General features: G+C 40.8%; 2 protein-coding genes across 5 annotated transcripts; one reads left to right on the top strand and one right to left on the bottom strand.

The window, feature by feature from the left end:
- Positions 1 to 349: 349 nt before the first annotated feature.
- brd8 (bromodomain containing 8) lies at positions 350 to 24,188 on the bottom strand. 4 transcript variants are annotated; one of them, XM_034223223.1, is made up of 19 exons: positions 24,125 to 24,188; positions 23,273 to 23,369; positions 22,571 to 22,640; positions 22,443 to 22,492; positions 22,201 to 22,323; positions 22,036 to 22,116; positions 21,323 to 21,387; positions 20,720 to 20,895; positions 20,387 to 20,572; positions 20,008 to 20,101; positions 19,630 to 19,772; positions 17,928 to 18,357; positions 17,698 to 17,735; positions 16,699 to 16,898; positions 16,434 to 16,526; positions 15,744 to 15,812; positions 15,222 to 15,507; positions 12,471 to 12,515; positions 9,640 to 11,032 (listed from the first exon to the last, which is right to left on the bottom strand). In XM_034223223.1, exons 1-19 carry the CDS (start codon positions 24,141 to 24,143, stop codon positions 10,973 to 10,975), a joined length of 2,325 nt encoding a protein of 774 aa, XP_034079114.1. In that variant the 5' UTR covers positions 24,144 to 24,188; the 3' UTR covers positions 9,640 to 10,972. The 4 variants fall into 4 exon arrangements, with proteins under 4 accessions (XP_034079115.1, XP_034079114.1, XP_034079118.1 ...); XM_034223224.1 differs by lacking the exons at positions 9,640 to 11,032; positions 12,471 to 12,515 and adding an exon at positions 350 to 454; XM_034223227.1 differs by lacking the exon at positions 12,471 to 12,515.
- Positions 6,922 to 9,492, top strand: LOC117550717 (DNA damage-inducible transcript 4-like protein). The gene is given in 4 exon segments (XM_034223228.1): positions 6,922 to 7,167; positions 7,169 to 7,205; positions 7,207 to 7,246; positions 8,361 to 9,492. Coding segments are annotated over 4 exon segments (684 nt in total). The 5' UTR covers positions 6,922 to 7,006; the 3' UTR covers positions 8,807 to 9,492.
- Positions 24,189 to 26,175: the final 1,987 nt, after the last annotated feature.

The following is a 26,175-nucleotide window of genomic DNA, read 5'->3' on the forward strand; positions in this document are numbered from 1 at the left end:
AGTGGAAATGTGCCATTAGTGTCCAGTACTGGCTACTGAGCCGGGAGGAGAAGTAGCTTCAATGGGGTGTAGTTTAAGCCCTGTCTGCCTGCAAGGGGGGTTGTGGTTGAAGCCAGAAATGGGTAAAGCTTCGCATGCGATGAGGGCCTGTTCCGCGTGAAGGCCGGAAGCGCCGCATTTGAGCGGCCCTGATGCCAGTGATGCCCTCTCAAGAGACTGAAGGCGTGCGTCAATTGTTTGCGTGAAGTAGCCCATTTCCATTAGCCGGAGGAACTTCCGTGGAGCCCGATATCCTTGTCCTTTCCTCCCGCGTCCGGGTTTGCCGGCTGGAACCGCTAGCCGACTGGGGAACGCCGCCTGTAGCTTAATCCTCGAGACTGCGGAGCTGATGAATATATGCCTGGAGCTGGGACGAAGCCCTGCTGCTGTTGCGTATTGTCACCTGAAATGACAGCTGACAAGAGGGAAGAGCAGATATAAAGGGATTAGCGGGTGCAACGATAGGCTTGTGAGAATGAAGAGAGGAGTGATTGGTTAGCTGGGGAGTGACGCCTCACTTAATGAGGGAGGAGAGGGTAAAGAAGTGACGTGTAATATGAATGAAGAGCTTGGTCTTCCTGCTTGAACTTGCGCTAAGCTTCATGTCTCAGATATATACAAAACATGAAGTGTTTGGCTCCAAATACCAAACAGATCATTGTAGCATCCCATTCTTTCTCACACACATACAGGTTTTGGGCCGAGGGCGACACCGTACTTCCGGTATCAACCATTTCACGTGAGGTGCATACAGAATATCATAGTCTATTGCCTTAATCAATATAGTCAACTCTAAAATACCACATATATGCATTGGCATGATAATATTATTGTGACAAGTGGGATATTCACCTGGTGTTTCCAGAAGATAGACGTAGATGCCAAAATCGACCGAAGGCCACTTTTGAGGGTCGTAATTCCATACATTGTACATCCAACAACCCACACAGCTCTAGTTTACGCTGGTAACGACCTAGAGCACACCCCTCAAGTCCAGAGATGTAATCCGAACACATGCAGCGATTTCTTCGGTCGTTAATTCAGAAAAAAAACCTAGTGCGCTCTGCCTGGATACATTAGCTAGCTGTTTATATTAGCATCGCCAGGATTTTTGCACCTCCAGAAAAATGGCGTCTTTATAAAAAAAAATATGGCGCGCGTTGCATTGTGGATAGCTGTGACGTCACTGTGTGTGAAAGAATAATCCTCTCTGTTTCAGCCCCGTTTCAAAAGTGCTGATTCTCTGTCGTTTACTTTAGATTAAAATAAGGTGCCACTCCAATGTTTTGGATATTTTTTCCTGAAACTTTCAGAATCTCTTTACACAGAAACACATGTTTATGTATAAAACACATGAAAAAGTGGATGTTGCATAATAGTTTACCTTTAAGTAAAGAGTCTGAAAAGTAATTTGTCCTTCACAAAAGGTCAATGGGTCGATTCAAATGAAAACGTTGTTGACAATAAACGTTTTAATTCATGCAAATATTACCACTAATCGTGCAAAGGAAAAAAGTGCATGAAACAAACCTAAAGCACAGAGAGATCTGAGGCAGGAGGTTGCAGAGTAAGACTGTAAAGGGAGGAAAAGGAAGATGTGCAAGTTTGATTTATGGCTGAATAAACAAGTCACAAGACACCTGACACCACTCTGTTTATCTGCACCTCACATGAGCTCACACACACCTCCTGACGGCGGCGCTGCAGCTGAAACTGCACGGTGAGGTTACATCAGACATGTTTACTGTCCGTCTGTCTGCAACACTGGACAGAGAGGAGCGTGACAATTCTGCATGACATCCAACAATGGATCACTGTTCAGCTTCATTGTGCCTTGAGTTACATTTTGTTTATTTACGGCCCTGCTTTAATAAAGTGTTTGCACTTTCTTGAGCAATACCGGACACCTGTAACTTTCCAGGCCTCTGTAAATCCTTACCTGAGCTGCTTATGACTCACAGTCCTCTCAGGCCAGACCTCTGACAAGAGCTCAGTGGACTTTGTAGGCTCCATTTTAAGAGGTCACAAGTCAAGTCAGAGAGGTGCTGCGCTATATGGACATTCAATAAATACTCAATATTCAACGGTTCACTCTACTTTCTCCACACTACAGAGGCTGTATAAACAACACATCTGGACTTATCAACACATGTCCATCTAGCAGCCCCTATAGCTCAAACTGAACAAATGAAATCCACATGAAACATGCTTTAGTTTTAGCAGCTTGTGCAGATGCCTGAAGACGTTCACCTTTCAATGCCCACATTCAAATTGGTGCCATTAGAGAAAAATCGACTTGTATTTGCTTAAACTTATAAAACAGTACTCCACAGTGCATTTGAATTAGCTACTGTTAGCATGCTAATATGCTATCCTAAGATGGTGATCCTGGTGAAAATAATATCTGCCTAGCATCAGGATCACAAGACTGTGGACTCAGTCTTCTTGGGATAATGTTTAATTTTGTATATAAGGAAATGGCAGTTACATCAAAAAGTGGTCAATAAATCAATAAGTCCATAAATATATTATTTTTAAATATTTGAATGATTGTCAAGAGAAAGGGATATTTATTTGACCAAACATGTGATTTTTGTATTTATTTATTTATTTTTTTCTAACTCGTGTAATTTCTGTCAACGTGCTATTGTAACTTTCATTGTAAAATTCATCCCAATTTAGGATGAATAAAGTATATAATCTTATCTAATTATTTGTGTTAATTGACTATTTCCCAGAAAAACTCATTTGAAGAAATACATTTTGGAATTTCTAAACTTTTACTGAATAGGCACTGCAATATAACTATTTAAAAATATTATATTAAAGATGATATAATATATATATATATATAATAAACAGTTATATACATTTATACTGTGTTCTTGATGACAGTGCAAATACAAACAATACAACATATTATGTTGGGACTTTACTGTAAGCAGCACGAGTTCCTCTGGCAGTGCATGTATTTGTGTTGTGACCAACTTCTTCCTTGTTAGATAAGCGTTTGAAACAACAACCCTCATTCTGGGCTGCAGACATGTGAGTTTGAGTCGTGGCCACAGAAACAGGTCATACCCGTTCTGCACATAACCACACATCTACACCAGCAGCTGACGCACTGATGTTGGATAATGGACGGATAACACTGACTGTTATTGTGATGGTGTTTATGATTTACACACTGTCCCTTCAGCTAGCCATGACTTCATCAAACATTACGCCGGTGACCACCATCACTTTGGAACTAACGACTGTGGAGATCTGTGACATGGCTGAACAAAATGACAGCCCAGAGATAAAGACATATCCTCAGATAATATCTGTATAGAAACATATACTGTCACCACTCTCTGTAGTTCCCCTGCAGTTCAACAGAAAGACACTTCCTCCTTGGTGGTTAGTCTTTCTGACAACAGCTTATACTCGGAATGTGATTGGTTAGCAGCTGTGATGTCATAGCAGGGAGATTTCCCAAAAAGGTGAGTCAGGTTTGAGTTGTTAACCTGAGAAAATAAAGCCAGAGGGCAGGACTCTGAGACTGAAAATGAATCACCAGGATGACATGTTAAACCAAGTGGGATATATTATTTCCATTGAATATACTCAAATGTTCTAGAAGGATCTAGCTAACTCAGAAAATGAAACACCTTCAGTGTCTGCTGTCATGTCAGACCAGTAGGAGGCGGGACTATAGGATTAGCCAATAGGACGATGATGAAACCATGTGACCAGTATAAGTGTATCTGAACATACAAGAGGGTTCTAGAAGGATCCAGCAAAAGTTTCTGTAAAAAAAAGAATATAAACTAAAGATTGAATGTTGAAATAAATATGATTTATGTATGTTATATTCTAATCAAAATAACATGCTATATATAACAAATTGTATATTTTTGTACAATATGTCACCATTTTATTTAATGCTTAAAAAAAGATCTTTATGTAACGAAACAATAACAAAATGATGCATATAAAATATAAAATGTAAATATAATTTCTTCTTTTTTTGTTGTAGCCTATATATTAAGTATCTGTTGTACATCCATGAACAATGTATGTGTAGAAAAAGTGGGGGCAGAAATTAAAAGCTGTGTTGCAATGTGCATAATACATTTTTAACTATAACTAAAATATGTAAACAAAAATGTTTAATTTAGGTCACATTTAGGCCTCATAAGTCAGTGAGTTAACCTAGGGTCTGGACTACAATGCTACTTCAATTGATCAATACAATGTTAACATCACATTTTTAAACATATTGTTGACACATGCATTTACTACTTCACGTTTTTTGGTCCTCAGAAATGAAAAAATATATATATATACACAACATTACTATTTAAAAATATAATGAACTGCGGATGTGGTGTAATGGGTGGCATTTATCTTAGAGAGAGGGAGGAGACGAAAATAGTCTCTGTGTTTAGTTGCTACGTACAAAGCTCCACCAGGTGTGTGTCACACTTTGTTACTCACCTGTGAGTAAGGCAGGGCTCATGCCCCATGTCTGGAGCTAACGTGCGCACACACACACACACACAATCTTATGTGCATAAGAGTATACTTTAGATTTATATAAGGTTTTTTTTTTAATACAACCACCCCAGAACATTTCTTAATTTAATTCTCAATAAAAAGTAAAACTCTGAGGTTTTCACATGTTTCACTGTGATGGATACTGTAAAATTCCACAACAATAGGTCAAGGGTATATTAAGATATACTTTAAAGTATGTTTATGTGTTGTATACTGAATGTTAATGGCCGATCAGGGGTTAAACAGTTTGTCGGTGGAAGATTACCTCAGCTCCAGTATTTCTCCACTGTTATTCCTTCGTGCCATAAATACTTTTAAAGAGACAGGAGGCATATTTTTGACAAATGATTGACACAGAATCTACGGGTACAAATAAATAACCTGAACCTGAACCTGAACATACTGAACAACAAAGTAGAGAACATAACCTTTCCATGAAGGGAAGAACCTGTAATACATGACATTCACAGTTTTATTGCGCAGAAACATTCAGCATAGCGAGAATTTATACATTTGGACTTTAAGAGACGGTTGCATTCAGGGTTTTCTTAAATGAACAAAAATATGTGCGGCATTTCTGACAGTCTGTGCTTAACATCACTAGACATCACATTTTTGCCATGAATGCCCTTTTACTGGACAAAGCCCTGTCAGAGGAACTTGAAAAAACCACACAAAAATCCCCTGAAGGGCACTCAATACTTACTGTTCTCTTTTTTTAAATGCGTGTTTTCTGAGTGGAGATCGGAAGCTAACATTGTATACTCCCGTCCACACTCACGACAACGGCCTACAGACATAAATTCACCATGACAACAGGACAGGTCTTGCGGTTTGTACTTGTTTTGTCTAGTTTCTGAACAGATATGAGGAAGCTGTAGGCCTACGTGGGCCATAATAAAATGTGAGAAATTGTCGTATTCTTGGACCTTGAGGTGAAGTTCAACTGATGAGGGCTACGTGAATAAATGTAAGCGATGTGATGCAAGTAGCTTTTGGCCACTTTCATTTTTTTCAAACATAGCTCTCAGATGAAGAAAGGTTGGAGACCCCTGATCTAGATTAACCTATATAATAGTCATGCTGGTAGTTTCCATCGCAGACTGAGGCCATTTATCCATCAGTAGTTTTTTACTGAGCATTTATATCATTCGCGGTCTTTCAAAAGTGATGGGAGAAGTACACATACTAATACCAAGAAAACAACCTTTATTAAAAATCATACAAAGTGAAATAATACATGTGTAATCATTTAATTTACCTGAGTTGATTCAGTATCGAAGTAAAAGCATTAATTAAGCAATGACTTTAAAGGTGGGGTAGGTAAGTTTCAGAACCGGGGCTCGAGATACACTTTTTGTTATATTCCATGGAATGCTCTTAACATCCCGATAGTAATGAATATCTTAAGTGCTTTGACATAAAATCCATTAAAAAAATGCATCTGTGGAAGCCGTAATACTGTAAAAAGCACGACCAATCCGTTTAGGCCGGGCGAGCTCAAACGGATTGGATTGCCGCCCTGTCTGTCAGCCTTCCATCTAGTGCACGCACAAATGTATCTCGTGCCCTCATTGGGCGTGCATTGCAGCAGTACTTCAATGACTCGCCAGCAACAGGCGGCCACTTTCACCAGTCTGCTGACGTCATGTGCGCGTTCATGTGTGTTGGAGGAGGTGCTCTGTAAGGAAGTCTGAAGGAAGGGGCGGATTCTTTTCGGCTGTGTACTTTCAAATGTTAGTGCACTCGAGCCGGTTTCTGAAAACTTATACCCCAACCTTTAAGTGTTGTATTGTTATTAAACATTATATTTTAGGATCAAGGTGCATTTAATGCAGCCTGAGTGTAGTTGGTTGAAATTGAGCTAATTTTTGCTTCCATAGTAAGCATTTTTGTTTGCTTTTTCTTTTTATTCCTGGTAATTTGGTTTTACATAACTATTACATATTTATTATTTCTTGGAAACTTACATTTTCGTATTTGTTTAATCAAATGCTTGCCTGTATAATGCTTGTAATTAATTTAAAAAAACAAGTGGTATGCTTTTTTCATATATTAAGTCAAACACCCAAGTTATAAAATCTCTTCTGTGAAGTATTGTGGGAGTAAAAAAAGAAATACATAAACAGATTAAATAAGTCAAAAACCTGTAGATAAGTACAATACTTAACAAAATGTTATCTTAAAAGCTACATTACACTATTTATTATTATCAGCTATAATATAGGTAACACAAGAGAGAAAGGAAAATAAAAGTAGGCCTTATTGTCTCTAAACGTCCACAGGCCCCTGTGCAAATGCCCAGACATGTTGCGTGAGCCACAGTTAGCCCCGCCACCACGGGGAGCTCAGCTGATGCAACCGAGCGCACCTCCGGTATAACATCTTCACTCGCCCCTACAGCCGGTTAGTCTTAACGTACTACATGGAGAAGAAAACGACCCACACGACAGGAGGAGAAACTGGAGCTTCACAAACGGGATTCAGGATGGTGTATACCGCGGCTCTGCTCTTTGGAAACCCGGGGCTTCTCGACCTGTCGGAGGAAGAAAGTGTCTTGGAGATGATCGGGAAATATTTCCTCCAGCTCACATCCCGGGAGAGGCACGAGCTCCGCCCGGCGGGGGCAGCGTTGAAAGCTGCTACGTGAGGGACAACTCACCTGGTAAGTTGTTAAAATAGTTTCGTAAATAAAACTGCTAAAGGTTATTCAACAAGTGATGTAGTACTCAGTTCTTATCGGCAGTCATTGTTATATTAATGCGATGACCTATATTGTAGGATCTAGAACTGTCTAATTAGGCGGAAGAACACATCAGTGAGCTGACCTGATGGGGATGTTTCTGATGTAACTGATGCAGGTCTGGGTTCAGCGTTCACTGCCTCTCCTCTCAGTGCTGATATATTCTTTTTATTCTGATGACTCTTGAAGTTTAGTGGCACTATTGGAAGACATCACATGATAAAGTAGTGACAAAAAGTGAAATTAAAGAGCAGGGGTCAATCTCTTATGCTTTGGTGTAGTGGAGCTTTGGCTTTGGATGTTAAATTAAAGGAGACCTATCATGCTATATTTGAATAATATATTGTAGGGCCATACCTATATAAAAAGGTATATTTATACGTTTTCTTTTTCAAAATACCAAACAGATCATGCATTTTAGCCATACCTCATTTCGCTCTATTCTGCTCTCCTCCACCCTGCCTTTGCATGCTGCGCTGCAGCTGACCACGCCCCCCTGCAAAGGAGGGGGCCGAGTTACATCATCATGTTACCATGCTGTTACCATGCCACGGCAACCTCTCATTCCCCTGATTGGTGGAGAGTTGGCCATATAGGCGGGAGCTCCTCCCTCACTGACGTCAGACTATTTTCCAAATCTGTATCAGTCTGTATCAGATCCGTTGGCAGCCCCGTTTTTAGAGATTTGGGTATGGAGGAAAAGAGAGGGTTGTGTTTTCTGACACTTTGTGAGTTCCCTGACACACATTCATGTGTAAAAAGACGTACAAAGGTGCATTTTGCATGATAGGTCGCCTTTAAATATCAGCAGACATTTAAATATAAAAAATGGGCTAATTTTGTCGACTCGTATTTTATAGGAGTAGAATACGCCAGTTTATCTCTGCAGGCATTTGAACACATATTCTGCCTTAAACAATCATTGCACTTCCTACAATTAGAATGTTGTCAGAACAGTCAAATTTACAATTTTGATTAAAATGTATATTAATTTAGCAGCCAGATTTTCTAACAATACTCTGATCTCTTTCTACAGTTGCCCAGATGGATGCCGGTGTGGAGCAGGAGCAGCGTGTCCTGCAGCAGACTGTGACCCGGCACATTGAGCTCTGCCTCACTGAAGCCAAAGCCTCCACCCTCCTCTGTCAGGTGTTACTGCTGCCGCATCACATGACAGCCCGGGTGGGGCAGGACGTGGTGCGCTCCTCCGCTGATGAGCCCTGCGGCCTCAGGGGCGCCTCCATCAAGGTGTACGTGGAGGGCAAGGAGGGCCTGAAGCCGGTGGGGAGCTTCTCCATCGACCCCAGCGTCACCCCGACCTTTGAACTGTCTGTGATCCTCAGAGCAGATCAGAGCTACGGCTGGCCGGCGCTCAAACACATATTTGAGAGTGACAAAGTGTTGAAGCTGAGACCGGAGTACCGGTTGGTGAAGAGGAAGCTGTACTCCTCAGCCAGCCCCGTCATCCATGATTTCTACTAAGAGGGAAATGTTAACCCTTGTTTCACTGTTTACATCGTTTTTTTGTTTGAATGTTCATTTTCAACTTAATGTTAAAGTTCAGGCGACATGCATACTGCACTGAAACATGTCTGAGTTATACTGTTATATTTTAGCTAGGGCTGCAACTTACAATTATTTTCATTATCAGTGAATCTGCAGAATCTTTTTTTGATGAATCTTTGGTTCCATAAAATGTCAAAAAGTAGTAAAAAAAAAATAACGATTCCAGTTCACAAAGTGATGTCTTTAAATGTCTTGTTTCGTCATCCAAAAACATTACATTTCGTATGATTTAAAACACAGAAAGTAAGGTAGTCGCCATATTTGAGATGGAGAAAACTGCATTAAAAAGCAATTTAATTAGGCACAATTGTCAAAAAAGCTGCTCATTATTTTTCTGTCCATGGAGTAATCGACCAATCGACCAGCTCTAATGAAGTGGATTTTTGTTTTGTTTAGTTTGAATGTCTAACTTTGAGCCTCAGGTCAGATGGTTGCCTACATGCTGTTGCCAATATAAATGCAGTATTCTGCACAGAATTGTTGAATGTTAAAGTGAACACTGTAAACATAAAAACTATCCTCTAGGATTGGGCGGGTCTCACTCCTGGAACATGCTGTATTTATTATTTATGATTTGTGAAATACAATTTTTTACACTAATACTTCTGTTTCTTGTCAATTCTTGCATTTAAAGTTTACTTGTGTACTGTAGGTACTTTGTTCTGTAATATTGCCATCATACGTTTGCAACATAAGATGCTTACGTAGCAGACACACTAATTCTACAGCCAAAAAAAACAACTTTGTGATTTATGTTTAGATCAAATAATCTTTTTATGTAACAAATGTACAACAGAACACATGATACGTGTATCAGCTACCCAAACACAACACTCAACATGACCCATCTCACAGGTACAAAACGTGTTTTTGTACTCCATCCAACACACATTACACAAACCGGTTTCTTCTGCTAACAGGGATGCATCAATACTATTTCAGCAACAACAAACTCCACATCCTACTTTTCATCCCATTAACACACTCGGTGAAACACCTAATTTACATTACAGCCAATTATTTTTACAAAGAATAGATTGTGTTCTTCTGATCCCTACCTTCAAACAGTTTCCATTCATCTCACTACAGCATAAACAAAGCGCTGTGAACAATGTGTTTACTCACTGTTAGTTAAGTTATCATCTTTACATGGCGGGTCCAATTTCACCACTTTCACTAATAGCTTGCTTGTTTTCTGTACTTTCTTTTGGTAATTATTTTTAGATGTTTGGGTTATACTATGAAGTTGCTTTATTTAGACACATTACATCGTCTTTTGAATGAATGGAAACTCAGGCCCTTGTTAGGGTCAAATGACAACATGTCCTTTAGGCGGCTAAAATATGATTTGCTGTCCACTGCAGTCCATTACTCCGCTTCCTGCTCTCTGTATCTCCGGTATGCGTGCTGACCATCTACAGTAGGTGACTATGTTGAAGTAAGTCCTACAACCCTACTTCATAACATCCAAACTGTCCCTTAATAAAAAACACTCTTGTTCCATGCTGCAAGTCCAGTTATAAAGATGTGAGATACATTTCAAGTGATCAATTTAACAGAACTGGAAATAGTAGTAGTGTTTTGAATCTGTACATAATGATTTGTGACGTTTCAATCCTGGTTGCTGTTGCCGTCATGTGTATTTTCTTCAGCCCACGCAGTCACACACAGTTTGGTGCAGGGCACTCATAGAAATCACTCAATCAACGGACTTAGTATTAATGCATCCACCATTCAACATGATCAAATCCTCGTCATTCGATCGCAAACAGACTTTTGCTGGTGAAAATCTTTCTCTTTCCCATCTCAAAGTTCTTCAGTGTTCCATCTCAGCGGAGGGAAATGATGAGCTACTACCTTTGCTGGTGAAATGATACTTGGAGGAAAGTGGAGTGAACAGGGGACCTGTGCAGCTCACACACACACTGACACATACCATCCACATATACTCAAAGTACAGATCATTAAGTGTGTACATATACACACCAGGCACACAGAGATTGCACAGTCCTCTCCAGAAAACGGTGAATATTCAGCTCCACCTTCTGAGTCTTTCTAAGTGTCTTTTTCTCTGAAATCAGTTCATTTCTTCATTTTGAGATCGGCCTCCATGGCACTACGGCGACCTCTGGTGCCTCCGTCCTGCAGGAGAGGCAGAGCAAGAGAGAGCAAGAAAGAGAAGTTCATATAAGGCTGTGGAGGTCAGAGGTCAGCTGGAGAGTGACCTCTGCGGCGGGCCTACTCACACCATTGAACTCGCAAAATAAAACGGTCCACCTTGGGAGGCGTCCTTCCCAAATGAAGAACATAAAAAATGAAGATGACCAAAAAAAAGAAAACACTTTGAAAAAGAAAAGAAGGAGAAATTAAATTAGAACATGCAGAGACACGGACAAACGCACGTTAACGGAAAGACACAGGAAACCGGGATGGGGTCAATAACCGAAGGTTGACGGAAGCTTTGGTGATGAGAGGTGACTGGAGCCTGTGTGTGAGTGTGTGTGGTGAAGATGTTGTGTCAAAATAGAACTTAAAGTGTATGGTGGTGACACTGCAGTGTGTTCAGAGATGTGTGTGTGTGTGTGTGTGTGTGTGAAACTGTCAAAGAGATTGAGATACAAAGAGGCCCTTTATTTATCCATACCAAACAGATACACAGCCCTGTTATGTTTCTCTTTACTTACTGCTGCATATAGAGTGGTGCAGTTATGACATATTTTTGTAGGCCCACCAGGAAGTTAGCATAGCAACGGCTCCCTAAACTCAAATCCAATAGGGTTTTTACATTGGATTTTGGAGTATAGCAGAAAATGAGCTTGTTTTAAATGTAAACACACGCCAGTTTTAAATTCCGTTTTTTTAATTTTACATGACACTTAAAAGCGGCAGACGCGTACCAGTGTTTACTGACATATTGGTGTCTAAATCTCCCATTATCCATAACCCATTTCTGGGTTTAGGACTCATTCCTGCCCCACTCTATTTGACACTAAAGTTTAGTATCCATTAAAGTTAGACCAACATACCATTTTCCTTTTTACAGCGTTTTTCAAACCGGACTAGATATCTACTTCCACAAAGAGGAGACAAACTAGAATAACCATCTTTTTTAAATGCCAGGAAAAACTGTTTTTCTGGCTCCTCACTATGAGGCATGAAGTCAATGTATGTCTGTGTCTATATTTTTAACATTTAGTGTCACAGAGGCTTTAAGTCAAATTCTAACTAGATATATAGGAAATCTACCTGTTTCCAAAGGGATTTTTCTTTTTTAATTGTTACCAAATATTTGCATGTGCATTATTATAGTTTAATAATACCAATAATAGTAGTCAGTTAAAATGGCTCAAATCATGACTTAAACACTTTCTAGTTTTCTTTTGGAGTAGTTTTGCTTCCTTAAATGGCACTAAAATAGAACTGAATTGAAAAAAAGAGGAAGATGAGATGAGGTGGAGACAGATGTGTGTTATATATATATATATATATATATATATATATCATGTGTTTGCGTTGAGTCACATGTGTGTGGAGCGTGGTACGGTTCTGGTGAAATCTGACGGAGAACCTGAATACTTACAAAGAGAGAGAGAAGGAAAGCAGGAGAGGCCATTGGGACACTGTCCTGTAGGAGGACAGACATTGGAGGGAGAAAGAGAGAGAAAACACACAAGTGCGTGAGAAAGCAAGTTTCACACAGGTCTGCGTCAAAGAGGGACGGGCGTCCAATCCAAAGCTGCACCACACACACACACAACACACACACACACACACACAAGTTAGTGAGCAGAGCTGCAGCCAGCTTGCAGGACTCAGCGGGGAAGTCAAGACTGGGAATATTTCCACAGAGGCACATCATCTCGAGCGACAGGAGATAGAAGCAGATGTCTCAACAACACTGCATGTAGATATATTACATGCTGTAATCGCCACGCTCTCTGAGACATTGCCACACTATAGGCTTGCGTCACTGGCTCTGCTGAGTGACGATAAACATTAACAAATCAGTGAGGCAACATTCAGTTAAGTAAGATCGGCATATCGACAAAAAGGAGATGAGTCAGCTTGTTGTTTAAAAAAATTGCAAGTCATCACCCTAAACCCTCCTCATATCAACTTGGATAATTAAAAGTCAGAATATTTGCTTTGATAAAAACATGTTGTGAATTTTGGAAAATGGAATTGACTTTCAATCAATGTTTGGATCACACAAGTTAGAATCCTACGCAGCGTTTCCCAAAATTAAATTCGACACATATTATAATACTTATAATCTTTACTGAAACTGTGCAGAAATACTGGATTCAAACACATTAATTAGACAGGGACACTCTCCCATCTAGAAAGAAACAACAAAAAGACTTAATCAGTGGTGAATACTGTCTGGAAGTATACAACACTTAAAGAGCCTGTGACACGAGTTTCCCCCATCATCCAAACCCATCAATTTGAGTAAATATTGTCCCCTTGAAAACCGTTACTGAACTGATTTTGGATATTTGTACTTTGATAACCATTAATCTGCCCTTCAATGTTGACCATTTCCTGGATCTGCTCGGGGATTCTTCAAGTCCCGCCAAATGATGTGTGACGTCATTGCGGGCACAGCGCTCCAGCTGCACCGTTCAGGATCCCAGCATCTGCATGTAAACGCACGATGGTGCACACAGCAGCAAGCTCAGACAGCGATGACAGTTTAATTTTGAACGTGTCTGAGAGCTCATATGAGGCTGAAGGATCGCTTTATGTTGTATCTGTTAGAAGTTTAGGAATTAGGTGCGTCAATATGGGCGATCATACGGTCATGTAGCCAGTGGTGGACTGGGACTAAAAATCATCCCGGGATCTCGCCCGGCCCACTTCGGTACCGCTAGTAAGTTGTCAACGGGGGGAGTCGGGGATGTGCTAGTGATTTATCCGACCGGCCCACTTCGGTACCGGCCCATCGGGATTCGTCCCGATGGCCAGTCCACGACTGCACCCAGCCCACGTAAACTGTCAACGGGGGGAGCCTCGCTGCGGGGAAACGGTGGACCTAGTGTCCCGATCGGAGTGGGAATAATAATAATAATAATCCGTGCATTTTATCCATTAATTTCCCCAACATTGTGGTGAAAAAACCACACGTTTAATCCATGTTGGTGTACTACAACTACAAAAAGCATCGGGTGGTTTTCTCATCAGGAAATGCAGACCGGCTCAAACAAACGATTTTTAATCATCATTCTCACGATCATTTAATCTATCATGTTCGAATTGACATGAAAGCACTAATAAATGTAGTTTCATCCACTTGAGTTTACAACTACAAAAATAATCGATTTGTTTTTATATCACATCCGACGGGAGGAAATTCAGTAGCTCCGATTTGAATCCTAATGTAATCATCATCTTCACCACGATCATGTATGTTTATGTTCGCCGAATTGACATGAAAGCACTGACAAATATGAATATACTGTAGTCAACTTCATTACAACGTTATTAACGTGCCTAAACTCAGTAATTCACCATTTCTACGCATGACAACACACTTTGTCCGTGTTTGGCTCTCTCGCCGCAGTGAAGCGTTCCCGCATTGACGTCACTTCCGGCTTCCCCCAAAACTTCAAAATGAGTCGAAGGAATTTCCCCGCGATGTTCGAAATTATTGATATTTAACGGAACGGTATCGCAACTTCTTTTTTAAACTGACGGTTCGAGATGACTAGTAGCCCAATATTTGATTGCACAACAGTTGTTGGGATGCTGTCACAGGCTCTTTAAGTGTATATAGAAGTGTATAAAGACCCTTCAATCTAAGGGCCCGCACCCCTTATAGGATGGAGCTCTTATTCTATTAACAGATTCAAAGACATCACATTAGGCAGGTGTCTCTTGAGGCATCATTTAGTTAAAATATAAAAATACGAGGTACATTTAAAAAGATTATTGACTTGAATGATCAACTATGGCACTAAGTTTGTCACATCATATGACATATCCAATAATTTATTTCCTTTCAACAAACCATCCACAACATAAGTAACATAAGAAAAGCTAACATTCTGCTAAGAAACAGGAGTTGTGTAAATAGATGGGGTGTTCCACTTCATACTGTATATTCATATTTAACATGACTTTTTTGGACATGATTTTGATACAGCAGCCCCCCCCCCATATCCAAAACTGTCTTCCTTGCTCACTGTTGATATTCTATTCTGACCCTCAAAGTTGAGTTCCAACAATAACAGTTATATTTTTGGATAGGGAGGATAATGCAGTGCTTCATCAGAATCAGCCTTGTTTGACACTCTGCCAGACGTGACCCCTAATTTGCCCCCCGACCCACCTTCTCGGCCGGCTCTCCGGGCTTGCGGTTGCCCTCCCTGCCGCGGAGGCTCTTGGCGGAGATGGCGCTCTCCGAGGTCTGCATGATGAGCTGCGTGGCCAGGAACTGCTGCACGTGCTCCAGGACGTCCCGCTGCATCTCCAGCGCCATGTGGAACACGTCGTGGTCCGACGAGTTGTACATGACGGCGTTCTGGAACATCAGCATGATGTCGCGCTGGAACTCGGCCGTGGTGCGGATCACGCCCGACTCGATGTTCTTCTTGATGGCCGACAGATCCATGGGTCTGCAGCGGCAGGGGGACGTGGTTATTAAAAACATTAATAATTACCAATGTTATTACACTGTTTGATAAAGATCATTATATTTTGAGCTATGGAAAAAATGCAGTACATTTATTACAGATTCTGTGAGAAAATATTGTTTAAATAACATGTGTGTGCTTGCTAGATGTAATTTGACTAAAAAAAGCAAATTAGTGCATATGTGTGTGTGTGTGTGTGTGTGTGTGTGTGGTCTTACCTGTGTACAATGCTGTGGTAGCCAGGGGCGATGTCATCTGACACAGGCTGCAGGAAGACACTGGCGTACCTGAGAGAAACATGAATCTATTAATAAATGTTTTTAATATTTGTTTTCCCAACCGCCGTTGGGAGATTCTGTTTTCCCATTTCACTCCACATGCATATACGTTCTCTAGAAAAGTCAAAAGTGAAAACTACCAACAGTGAGCAAGAATCTTTCAAACCAATGCAATTCTACTCAAAATCCCAGTATTTAAAATTAGCCAAAGATAGTAGAAAACTAAGGAGTTCAGATTTAGGTTGATGTTGGTTATTTTACCAACATTGGCAAAAATTTGAAATTCACCTTGTTTTGTAAACTTAATGTTTATTTATTATTCTGTTTACGGAGGAAAACTGTCAATCAAAATCTCAAAATACAAAGATCATCTGTTTATAGTATCAGGGCTGTAGCGACCATTGAAGTCCCCATGTCCTTGGTAATGTAATGTCCTCATAAAACAGAATAACAGATAAGACTTTACCTCATTTGATACATTAAATGCATTCATATGGATCCTTCTTTGTTAGACAAGGAGTATGATGCTAATGACCTGAAACAGCTTATTACTATCATGATGACGAGGATAAGCCTAAAAATGGAGGTAACAAACGATTGCATGTATTTTGGCATTCCTAGAGGCTCCACCTGTGGTTGGCTGCGGCTCTCCACACCAGCATGATGGCTTTCTTCCAGATCTTCTGGGCCTGCACCGCCTCCTGGTCCTCTCCACAGGTAGATCTGCAGCAGAGAGAGGAATAGGAGACAGATGAGGGTGACGAGAGGATAGTGAATGGAAAGCAGAAGAGAAATCACAAGTGGACGAGACGTAAAGACACAAGAGCAACACTTTTGGATCTTATGTCAGCAGCCAAAGACTGCAGAAATCTGACTGTGATCTGAGGACACCTACAGCTGTGAGGAAGAGGCCGGGCTGCTGGCCAGAGAGTCCGCTGTGTAGCGCTGGGAGTGGGGGCCGTACCCGTCCTCACTCTCGCTGGCTGCCCGCTCCACCTCGGACAGATAGGGACCCTCCCCCTCCCCACACTCCTCCTTCAGCTCCATCCCCTCGTCTGGGTCGCCATCACTCCCCACCTCCTCCTCCTTCACCTCCTGGATTCAACAACACACACACATTGAGATCTGTTTTTGATGGTTTTACTATGTTTGGTTGTTTTTGCCTAAAATGTTTTGGTATTGTATCATCTTGTGACAATCTATAATGAAAATTAATTTAAATATATGTTAATGTTTAATTTTAGTTCTTGTATATTTATTTGTTGTTGTTTTTTGTTGGGAACAGGTATTATGTGAAAGATTTATGTACGTCTACATTTAAAAATACATTGGAGAACTGTGTAGGAATGTCCATATTGATAAAACATTTGGATCTGGGAAGCAGCTTGAGTCCTCTTTCACTCAGAAGATAATGACACTAGTTAGTTTACAATTAACCTGAACATCTTACTTTTTCTTTTTACACCACAAGGCTGCAAGGAAAAAGCAAAAAGGCACTAAATGTGAAGCATTGTTGCACAGCACCACCTACTGGAATCTCTGTCAAGGTGTTTCAATGTCTCCAGATTGGACAGAAATTCATTCCGTTTTTAACTGCTGGAATATATTGCAACTAAAAAGTTAAGATGAAATGAATTACAAAATGTTTGTTTGTATGTTATTCATATTTAAGGCAAGGCAAGTTTATTTATATAGCACCTGTCAGCACGGGAACATTTAAAGTGCTTTACAAAATAAAATAAAAGACATTTAAGAATAAATACAGCAGAAACACATTATGTAATGGCATTTTAAAACAGGCATTTAAAAAGCAAGGGATATCTTTTTTTTTAGATGATAACACTTTTAGTAAATTACAATCATTTTAGTTTGTTAGAGTGTATGAGTGTTTTACCTTGGACTCTCTCCCAGACACAGAGCTGTCCTCAGAGTCTGTGGGACAGAAATGAGAAGGTGAATAAAAAACCATCATTACATTTGTATTTAAAACACACAAATAGGCATGTTTTCTGTGTGTGTGTGTGTGTGTGTGTGTGTGTGTGTGTGTGTGTGTGTGTGTGTGTGTGTGTGTGTGTGTGTGTGTGTGTGTGTGTGTGTTTTGTGTGTGTGTGAGACAGCACCCACCGAGGCAGGGGGGGTTGGGCTCAGGCTGGCTCCATTCCTCTCCTTCACTTTTGATCGTGGCTTCAGTTGGATCCTTCCCCGCTGCACCCTCCTCCATGACCTCACTCCCTGTCGCACAGTCGTCAGAGGTGACAGAAGAAGTGACATCACTTCCTGTCGCCTCCGGTCCCTCACAGTTTCCCTTTAGCTGCTGTTCTCTTTTAGCCTCAGCTTGATTCTGGCTCTCCATGCCTGCAGGCATCAGGGCCGACATTGCGGCCCCATCCTGAGGCTCCTGAGAGGGGTCAGAGTCTGGGACAGAGGGCCCTGCGTCTGAGGCCTGGGTCTCCCAGGGGCCGGGGAGGGTGTGTCCCTCTGAGCCGGCCTCTTCACACAGAGAGAGAGCGGCTTCCACTGCTGCTGCATCCAACACCTCCACAGAGTCATCCACCTGGGAGGAAGGGGGAGGAGTCAGAAAACGCAAAAATACACAAACACACACACACTTGCGAGCTTCCCCCAGACCAGTAATCCAAACGAAAGTATCTTCCCTCCGTGGGAAGTATGTTGATCATTTGCTAATAACCAATCAGATCGATGGATTCCAGAGAAGAGGAAACTTTGAAGGCCTTTTCTCAAAATGATGACTCGGTGACAGTCATTATATAATGTGACATATTTCGCTTAATATTTGGAGTACAAAAACAATCCTGATATCATTAGAAAGCTAGGAATCTCCTCTTTCCAACAGTGTATACAACTCAAAATGTGTCTTCGGGTCAATGCGACAATTCGATAGAGCAGGTCACATATATCCTCAGTGTTTAGATAACGTGTGTTCCTGTGAGATGTGACGCAGAGATGAAGCAGGTCGACCAAGGCGTTAGAATCGCAAGGGTTCCCTCAACACCACTTATATAAAAGTTGAAGTGTCAATTTCATCAATCCAAAGCATATTTCTATTGCTATAAACAAACAACATGACTTCACATCACCACCGCTAAGCTAAAGGCTGCTAATATCCGGCGTGATGATGTTTAGTAGTCTCAGTTAGTCACTTCTGAGCAACCACTGTTTTTAATGACACATTTACCAGTGGGGTGTTTATTTTAATGTCGTAGAACAAAATGGGAAAATCGCTCAAAACTGTGTTAACCACAGATCTCATTTCAGGCATTAAATTAAAATCTAATTAAAAAAAACATTCAACTTTGGCTGACTCATTTATGGGGTTTAGAAGTTACATCTGCACCAGAGTCCTGCATCGGGTCGGGTATCCGACGGATTATGATTTTTGCCATAATCGAGCAGCCCTACCGACGGGTGACCCGCAAAAAAAGTGATTCGCGGGTGGTATTTTTACAAACGCTTTTTTCCAATATGTGCGGGTAGCGGGGGGGGTTCTATATTGCACGTCGCGGGTGCGGGAGCGGGTCTTGAAAATCAGAACCGTGCAGGACTCTGATCTGCACCACTCTAAAAGATCTAGACAATGATTTAGAAAATGTTATTATGTTTGATAAGTTGTCCCTACAGGACTTTCTATACCCTCAGAATTGGTCACAACACGTAAACACAGGCTAAATTCTCTTTTCAGTGCCGTTTAAATGTATTTTGCCAATGCTAGTAATGCTTTATTCCTCTACAAAAAAAACAACAAAATGGGATCCTGGTCATGTCTGCTTCCAAATCAGACTGATTTGGATTTTTAATAATCATGTACCTTCTCCTCTATGATGGCGATGATGTCTCCGACGGTCTCCAGGTCCAGTTCATCTCCCATGTAGGACACAGCGACGAGGTCCTCTTCCACTAGCCCCGCCTCCGCCCCAAGCTCCGTCTTCACTGCAGCTTCTGCTTCACCCTCTGCAAACACACACACGAGAGTCAGTGAATACATAAAACCAACCTGCATTGTTGTAAGTATCATTATGTCTTTTTTTATTTTGTTTAAACACAGAACCCTGACGGCAAGTCTCAATGGAAAATCTAACTACAAAGACAGAATAGTGTGTGTGTGTGTGTGTGTGTGTGTGTGTGTGTGTGTGTGTGTGTGTGTGTGTGTGTGTGTGTGTGTGTGCACTATGCAAGGTGTGTTTACCTGTGATGACATCATGAGCCGGTGGTAAGGCAGTGGCTACAGTGGCTGTCTGTACTCCGTTGGTGAGGCTCCCTGCAGAGTCTGTCTCCCCAACCTGACATCAATGAAAACAAGGCACACACAAAAGGAACGTTTTAATACAGTACTCATGGGATTATTACATTGAATTAAATTAGAATATTGCAGTTATATCTGTCTGACTCAATTTTGTCCTGCACACTCAGATTAAATATACAGGCTTTCTATAAATTGATGTCTGCAGTGTACATCTTTGAAGTGTTAACAACTGAGCCCTGATTGCTGCTCCACATGATTTTGTTTGTAATTTTCAGTTCCTTGTATTTTAGTTTTGAATGTTATGATCGCAGCAGGGTCTCACCAGGCGGGGGCTGGCTGAGATGAGGTTGCCTTTCTTCAGCAGTTCTGACAGGAGAGGCGAGGGCGGCGGCGTGGACTTCTGGGCGAGGAGCCTCTTCTGCGGGGAGTCGTCCATCAGAGCGACCAGGCCTCCGTCTTTGGGCCCTGACGCATCCACCGCAGGGAGAAACACCCCGACCCCCTGGGCCTGGCAGAGAACAATCAGGGAGAGGCATCGCCTAAATAAATGTCTTTGCTTTGGCTCAATAAATCAAGTTTACGTAACACACTTTCTTTCATTATTGGCAGCATTCCCCACTGCTGAATAAGAATGTAAAGCAAATGACGTTCTTACAACTGAGAGGGTGGAGGTGGGGGTGGTGTCATCGGAGGCCACACTTCCTGTATCCAGGGACGCCATGGGGATTGAAGAGTCGATCTGAGAGTCCATGGTGGGGGGGCTGGCACCCAGAGGAGAACGCACGGTCACACTGGGCAGACGCTTAGGCGTGTTCTTCATCGCCTGACGAGCTGCGATAGACAAAGGTCAGGGTTGTGTTGACATTTTTTTATGTTTTTAAGTAAACTTTGTTGAAGAAATCAATAACAAAATGCAGCATAGAAAACAAGAGCATGGCATCATGGGAGAGCACTGTCATGTCAACACAGGTAGATCAGAGACACAAACAATTTCCCTCGCGAAATATACAAAATATTCAGAGAAAGAGGAGGGGCAATGTATGATAGTGTTAGCAGATGTGTTGCTTTTAGACTGGGAAAGCCCTCACTGGAATATTAATTGAACGTGCGATTTCACAATGATATGTAAAGAATGTTGTTTATTAGCATTATGAGTAGTGTGTTTGAAACTACTATGAATTCTATGAAATGTTTATCTTGCAAAAACAGAAGATCATATATTTGTAAAGCTCTCTTTGAAAAATGTCTAAAAACCTACCTTGAAACGCTGTTTCTGTGGCTTTCCTTTTCTGTTCTGCTTCGTCCTCAGCCTGCTTCTTCTTTCTGCGGTTGGAAAATCACAATTTATTTAATAGTAAATAGGCTGTTAACACGGCGTAGGAGCAGGGTAGGATTGTGGCTGAAAGGCAGCAGGGGTGACCTCTCGCATGCTTTGTGATAATGATAACCGTGGGGGTGTCATTGTGCCCACATCCATGCAGAGACATGTTCAGCACTAGATTTGGGGTCTACAGTGGGACAAGGGGAGTTTCTAATTGATATCACGGTGTCCAATGTTTATTTTCCCATTATTTTTGTTGCTTGTCACAATTATCAGACTGTTTCTTACATGTCTAATCTTATTGTTATTATCCTTGTGTGAACTGTCCTGTATTTCCCTCTTATTCTGTTGCTGCTATACACTTGAGTTTCCCTATGGGGATCAATAAAGGTCTGTCCTATCTTCTCTTATTTTGCTGTGGTACCCTGCGTTGTAAAATTATAATAGAAAATATTAAACCGTCTGAGGATTTTGGTCTGTATTGTATATGTTGTAGCAGCATTAAGCCCACATCAGTTTGGGGGATTTTCTTGGGGATTTTTAGTTGTGAAATAACTGTGGGACCAGTTAAAATGTAGACAGCATACAGACTGATCCACTATGAAGATAACATGTTAGCATTTGTCTAATATGAAACAGAAGAGTCTTACAGTGTTATGTCTGCCAATTGCTCCTTCAGCTGGGAGTCCATGTGACCCGTCTGAATCATATCCACATCCTTCTTCAACTTCCTGTCAGGATACAAAAATCAGAGGCGGGTTAACGGTCATATCTGCGGTCCTCCAATGTGTTATAAGCAATGTTCCTGTTTGTACCTGTACTTCTCCTGTGTGTCCCGCAGTAGCTTTTTCAGCTCCTCTATCCTCTCTGTGGTTAGCCTACGAACGATGACATCTTCAATGGTTTCCACCACCTCACCCTTCTCACCACGCTTTCGCCTGAAGCAAAGGGGGGCAGCAAAACTTTAGGTCAACTCAAGAAATATTACCAAACAACAGTGACAATACATTATTATGATTCTGCACATTGGTGGGTGGTAGTGTTTTATTATACTGACTTTGGTGCTTCTGTGGCCTCGAGCAGCTCGGAGTATTGTGAGGCACAGTGCTGAGACACAAAGAGAAAATGTGTTAACCTGAGGCAAAAAAGACAAATGGAAAAATATATATTTCGGAGATTTCTCACCTTCTGTGAGAACCAGTCAGGTGGACGGCCGGGCTCTGAGAAAGGCTTGATGGCTCTGCTTACAGACACCCTGCAAGAAAAGGAGAGACATTCATCAGAATAAAACACACAGGTGTAGAAAACAATGTGAATCATAATGCACGTTTTAAGAAATACATTTGCATCAGGACTAAATAAATACTAAAGTGAAATATTCAGAAAATAGACAGTTTTGTAGAATATTATTTTTTTCCTTATCGATTTAAAAAAAATTGTTTTTCTATTTGCCCGAATACACGTTGTAAATATGTAATCGTTTCAGTAGAAATGTCAATGCCAATCCAGTGTAAAATATGTAAGTGGTGAGACATAGAATACAAAAACATCCAAAACGACATAATTTAAAAAATATTTGGAGTTGAGCTTTAGGATTTAGCAGAGTTCCATTAAATTTAATTTAAGAAATGCAATGACTGGGAGGTTTTGGTAGGACAGGTTAGGTTTGTAGAGGTGTTCCAAGACTTTTTGACTGACATGTTTGCAGTAAAAAGTTTGCATAGACAGCACCGTTTATAATCATTCATTGTATAAAGTTTTACATAATGGAAAGGAAAACTGAGAAGACGGAATTTCTATCCCAGTTTTTATTTAATATACAGCTAGCACAAAGTATTCTTATACCTTTCTGAAAACAAAAACATTTGAGTAGGATTCTCTTCTCACCAGTTTTGGTCTCCACTCCTCATAACAGAGGAGGCCAGGCACAGTTTCTCCCTGACTGACCATGGCTCTGTCGGCCCCACATTCAGTATCTTGTGTTCTGTTGAAAAAGAAAATGAGCAAATATACAGTAAATCACAACATGTCCAGGTAATCACAGCAGACGTATTTTAACTAGCAAATATTTATTTCAGAGCAAAAACAATGAGCAATTCATGTTTACACAGGATTGGAAAACGTTAATGCCAGACCCAATAGATTTGGGACATTTTGCAACAATTAGTGCAGGGATTAATGTCATAGCCAGAATGAGAGTTTGTTTGTTTTTTTCCGGAGAAATGTCCTTATGCTAACAGATGCACTGTAAGACTGTGCCTCAAAAACAGATAGACAATTCAGTCTGTGATGCATTTATAATATAAAACACAAGACAGCGGCGTGGGTAAACGGAATAAAACATTACTTTATTGGTAATCAATGTTAGCTAGATTGCTAGCTTGTTTCGTGTCTAAAAGATGCCTTTAAGAACTATTATAACATGTTGTATTTTAATGTCAACTGCTGGGACTTGAATGCATCCTATGCAACTAAGTATAATTAGTTATAAGCCGTGATTCTGCAGAAAATAACATAGACTTTGCCATCATTTTAGCAATAGCTTTAGCTTAGCAGTGTTGATTACGGGGGACACATTCACGAGACACACACAAAGCTACACGGTATACCGTTTTATCAAACAACACAGATACTGGGTTCAACCTTACTGTTAACCACATTGTTACAATTATATGTACTGTTAGTTTTCACTATAAAACCAAGAAGATAATTAAGAAAGCGCTGGGAAATATTACTCACTGCCGATACCGCTCGTCATTTCTTTTGTGTTAATGCCGTGAGCACAACTTCCGCCGGACAGGTTTCATTGGAACACACAAATGAAACCCATTTCGATTATGTTTATCTCTAAATACTAGGCATCACACAATTATTTAAAAAAATGAACCGTTTCCAATATTTATATATATATTATCTCAAATAAGGATATTTCGAATAATTTTGACTTAGTAACTAATCTTACTGCCTCAATTACTGGACATAAAATACACAGTTTTCACACACATGTAAATAATATGTATACATGACCAGCTATGTATGTTCATTTTAATTCATTTCTTATTTAATAATTATTTTATCATTTTTAATTGTTATCTTTGTATTAATCTGTGTGAATCTGTGCTGTCATGTTTTTCATCCTTACCCTGTTGCTGTTAAACCACTGAATTTCCGGGGATTAATAAAGGTCCATCTTATCTTATCAATCAATCAAAGTTGATTTATACAGCCCAATATCACACATTTTATATTTGTCTCAGTGGACTTTAAAGTTTGTACACAATATGAATATGTCACCCTCTGTCCTTTGACCCTCACATCGGACAAAGAAAAACTTCAAAAGAAACCCCAAAGTTAATGGGATGAAATGGAAGAAACCTCAGGGAGAGCAACAGAGGAGGGATCCCTCTCCCAGGACGGACAGGTGTTGTGTGTCAATTAAAAATATAATACATTTACAACATAGGTATTCCAAATGCTTGAAAAGGAATGTCTATAAATATGAAGACGATGAATCCAGGTGGATGTCAACAGTCCTGTGGGTGCCAGGACTAACAAGTAACAGACGGACCCCGACTGTTGCGTCGCCTCGCGTCTCTGCGTTTTGGCCATGTGTCGCACTGGAACACACCGCAAAGACTTCAGCCGACGGCCAAGAAGCACGTACGAACTGCGCATGCGTGAGTGGCAATAACTCTCCTTACCAGCAGGCGCCGGTATTCGTCATTCAAAAGAGGCAACAACCGGAAGACAGACTGCGTGATAACCGGTGATAACCCAGGGTTGCCAACTTTGGGTACCTGGCTGGAGTGAGATTTTGATATCATGGGTTTAATTACACATATGCGCACTAAATGACTGCTATCGTGTCAGTAGCTGGACCTTAGCATCAGTGGCGTTTTCTCCTGGAGGCCAAGGGAAGCCAGGCTTCCCCTGTTTTTTCGGATTGTAGTTATAATTTTAATAAATAAATAAAAACACTTCGTTTAGTTTCGGAAATTCTTTGTTGTGTGTTGCTGCCGGCCCGTCTCTCCCCCATTCTCATTGAGTATTTTACAAAGAGTGAAACAGCGCCCCTCTAGATGTTATGGTCAAACAGTAGATTGCACTCTCTGTTGCGAGAGGAGGCCAGCCCATGGATGTATAATAGGGCCAGCCGAAATTGGCTTCCCTTGGTGAAAAAAAATGGAGGGATTGACCAATCAGACAAGGCTTACGTCATGCCCCTGCCAACCTGTGATTAGTCAGGGCCAGCGCCAGAAAGAGAAGAGTTACGATAACGGAAGTCCAAAATGCTTGATCGTCACGTGGTTCAGGGAGACTCAATAGTTCCTCGGAAGTTCGTGGTGGGACATTTGAATGCATGATTACCTGAGATAGAACTACGATTTTTGGTAATAAGTAGTGAATAAAGGTTTTGATTTGCAATATTTATACAACATATCGATGTGTATGTAGTTACATTAATATTTGAAAAAGTTAAATTAGCTAATATTTGAGGATTAAGATAACATAAGAAGTACTTTATTGATACCAATTTGGGAAATGTTTGCTTTGCAGCAGCAAAAGACAAGGACAGTTATACATATATATATATAAAATAACAATTCATTATATGGATTCAACTTGTGCCGCCCCCCCCCCCCCCCCCCCCCCCCCCCCGCTGGACTTGTCTGTGGTTTAGCCGTTACTGTGACATCAGTATCAGCCATGGAAGATCATTTGTTTGTTTCATTCTAAGCTATCCAGCAAGGTTATTTTCATTTATGTTGTTTTTTTTCTGTACAGTGTAG

Source organism: Gymnodraco acuticeps, unplaced genomic scaffold, assembly GCF_902827175.1.
Source record: "Gymnodraco acuticeps unplaced genomic scaffold, fGymAcu1.1, whole genome shotgun sequence".
Lineage (NCBI taxonomy): Eukaryota > Metazoa > Chordata > Actinopteri > Perciformes > Bathydraconidae > Gymnodraco > Gymnodraco acuticeps.

What these genes read in the sequence shown, in the direction of transcription:
- brd8 (XM_034223223.1), bottom strand. An exon ending in TCTCAGCCAGCCCCCGCCTG is followed by an intron (nt 20,102 to 20,386) that starts GTGAGACCCTGC and finishes CATTGATGTCAG; the next exon opens with GTTGGGGAGACAGACTCTGC. An exon ending in GGCTCATGATGTCATCACAG is followed by an intron (nt 19,773 to 20,007) that starts GTAAACACACCT and finishes GTGTGTTTGCAG; the next exon opens with AGGGTGAAGCAGAAGCTGCA.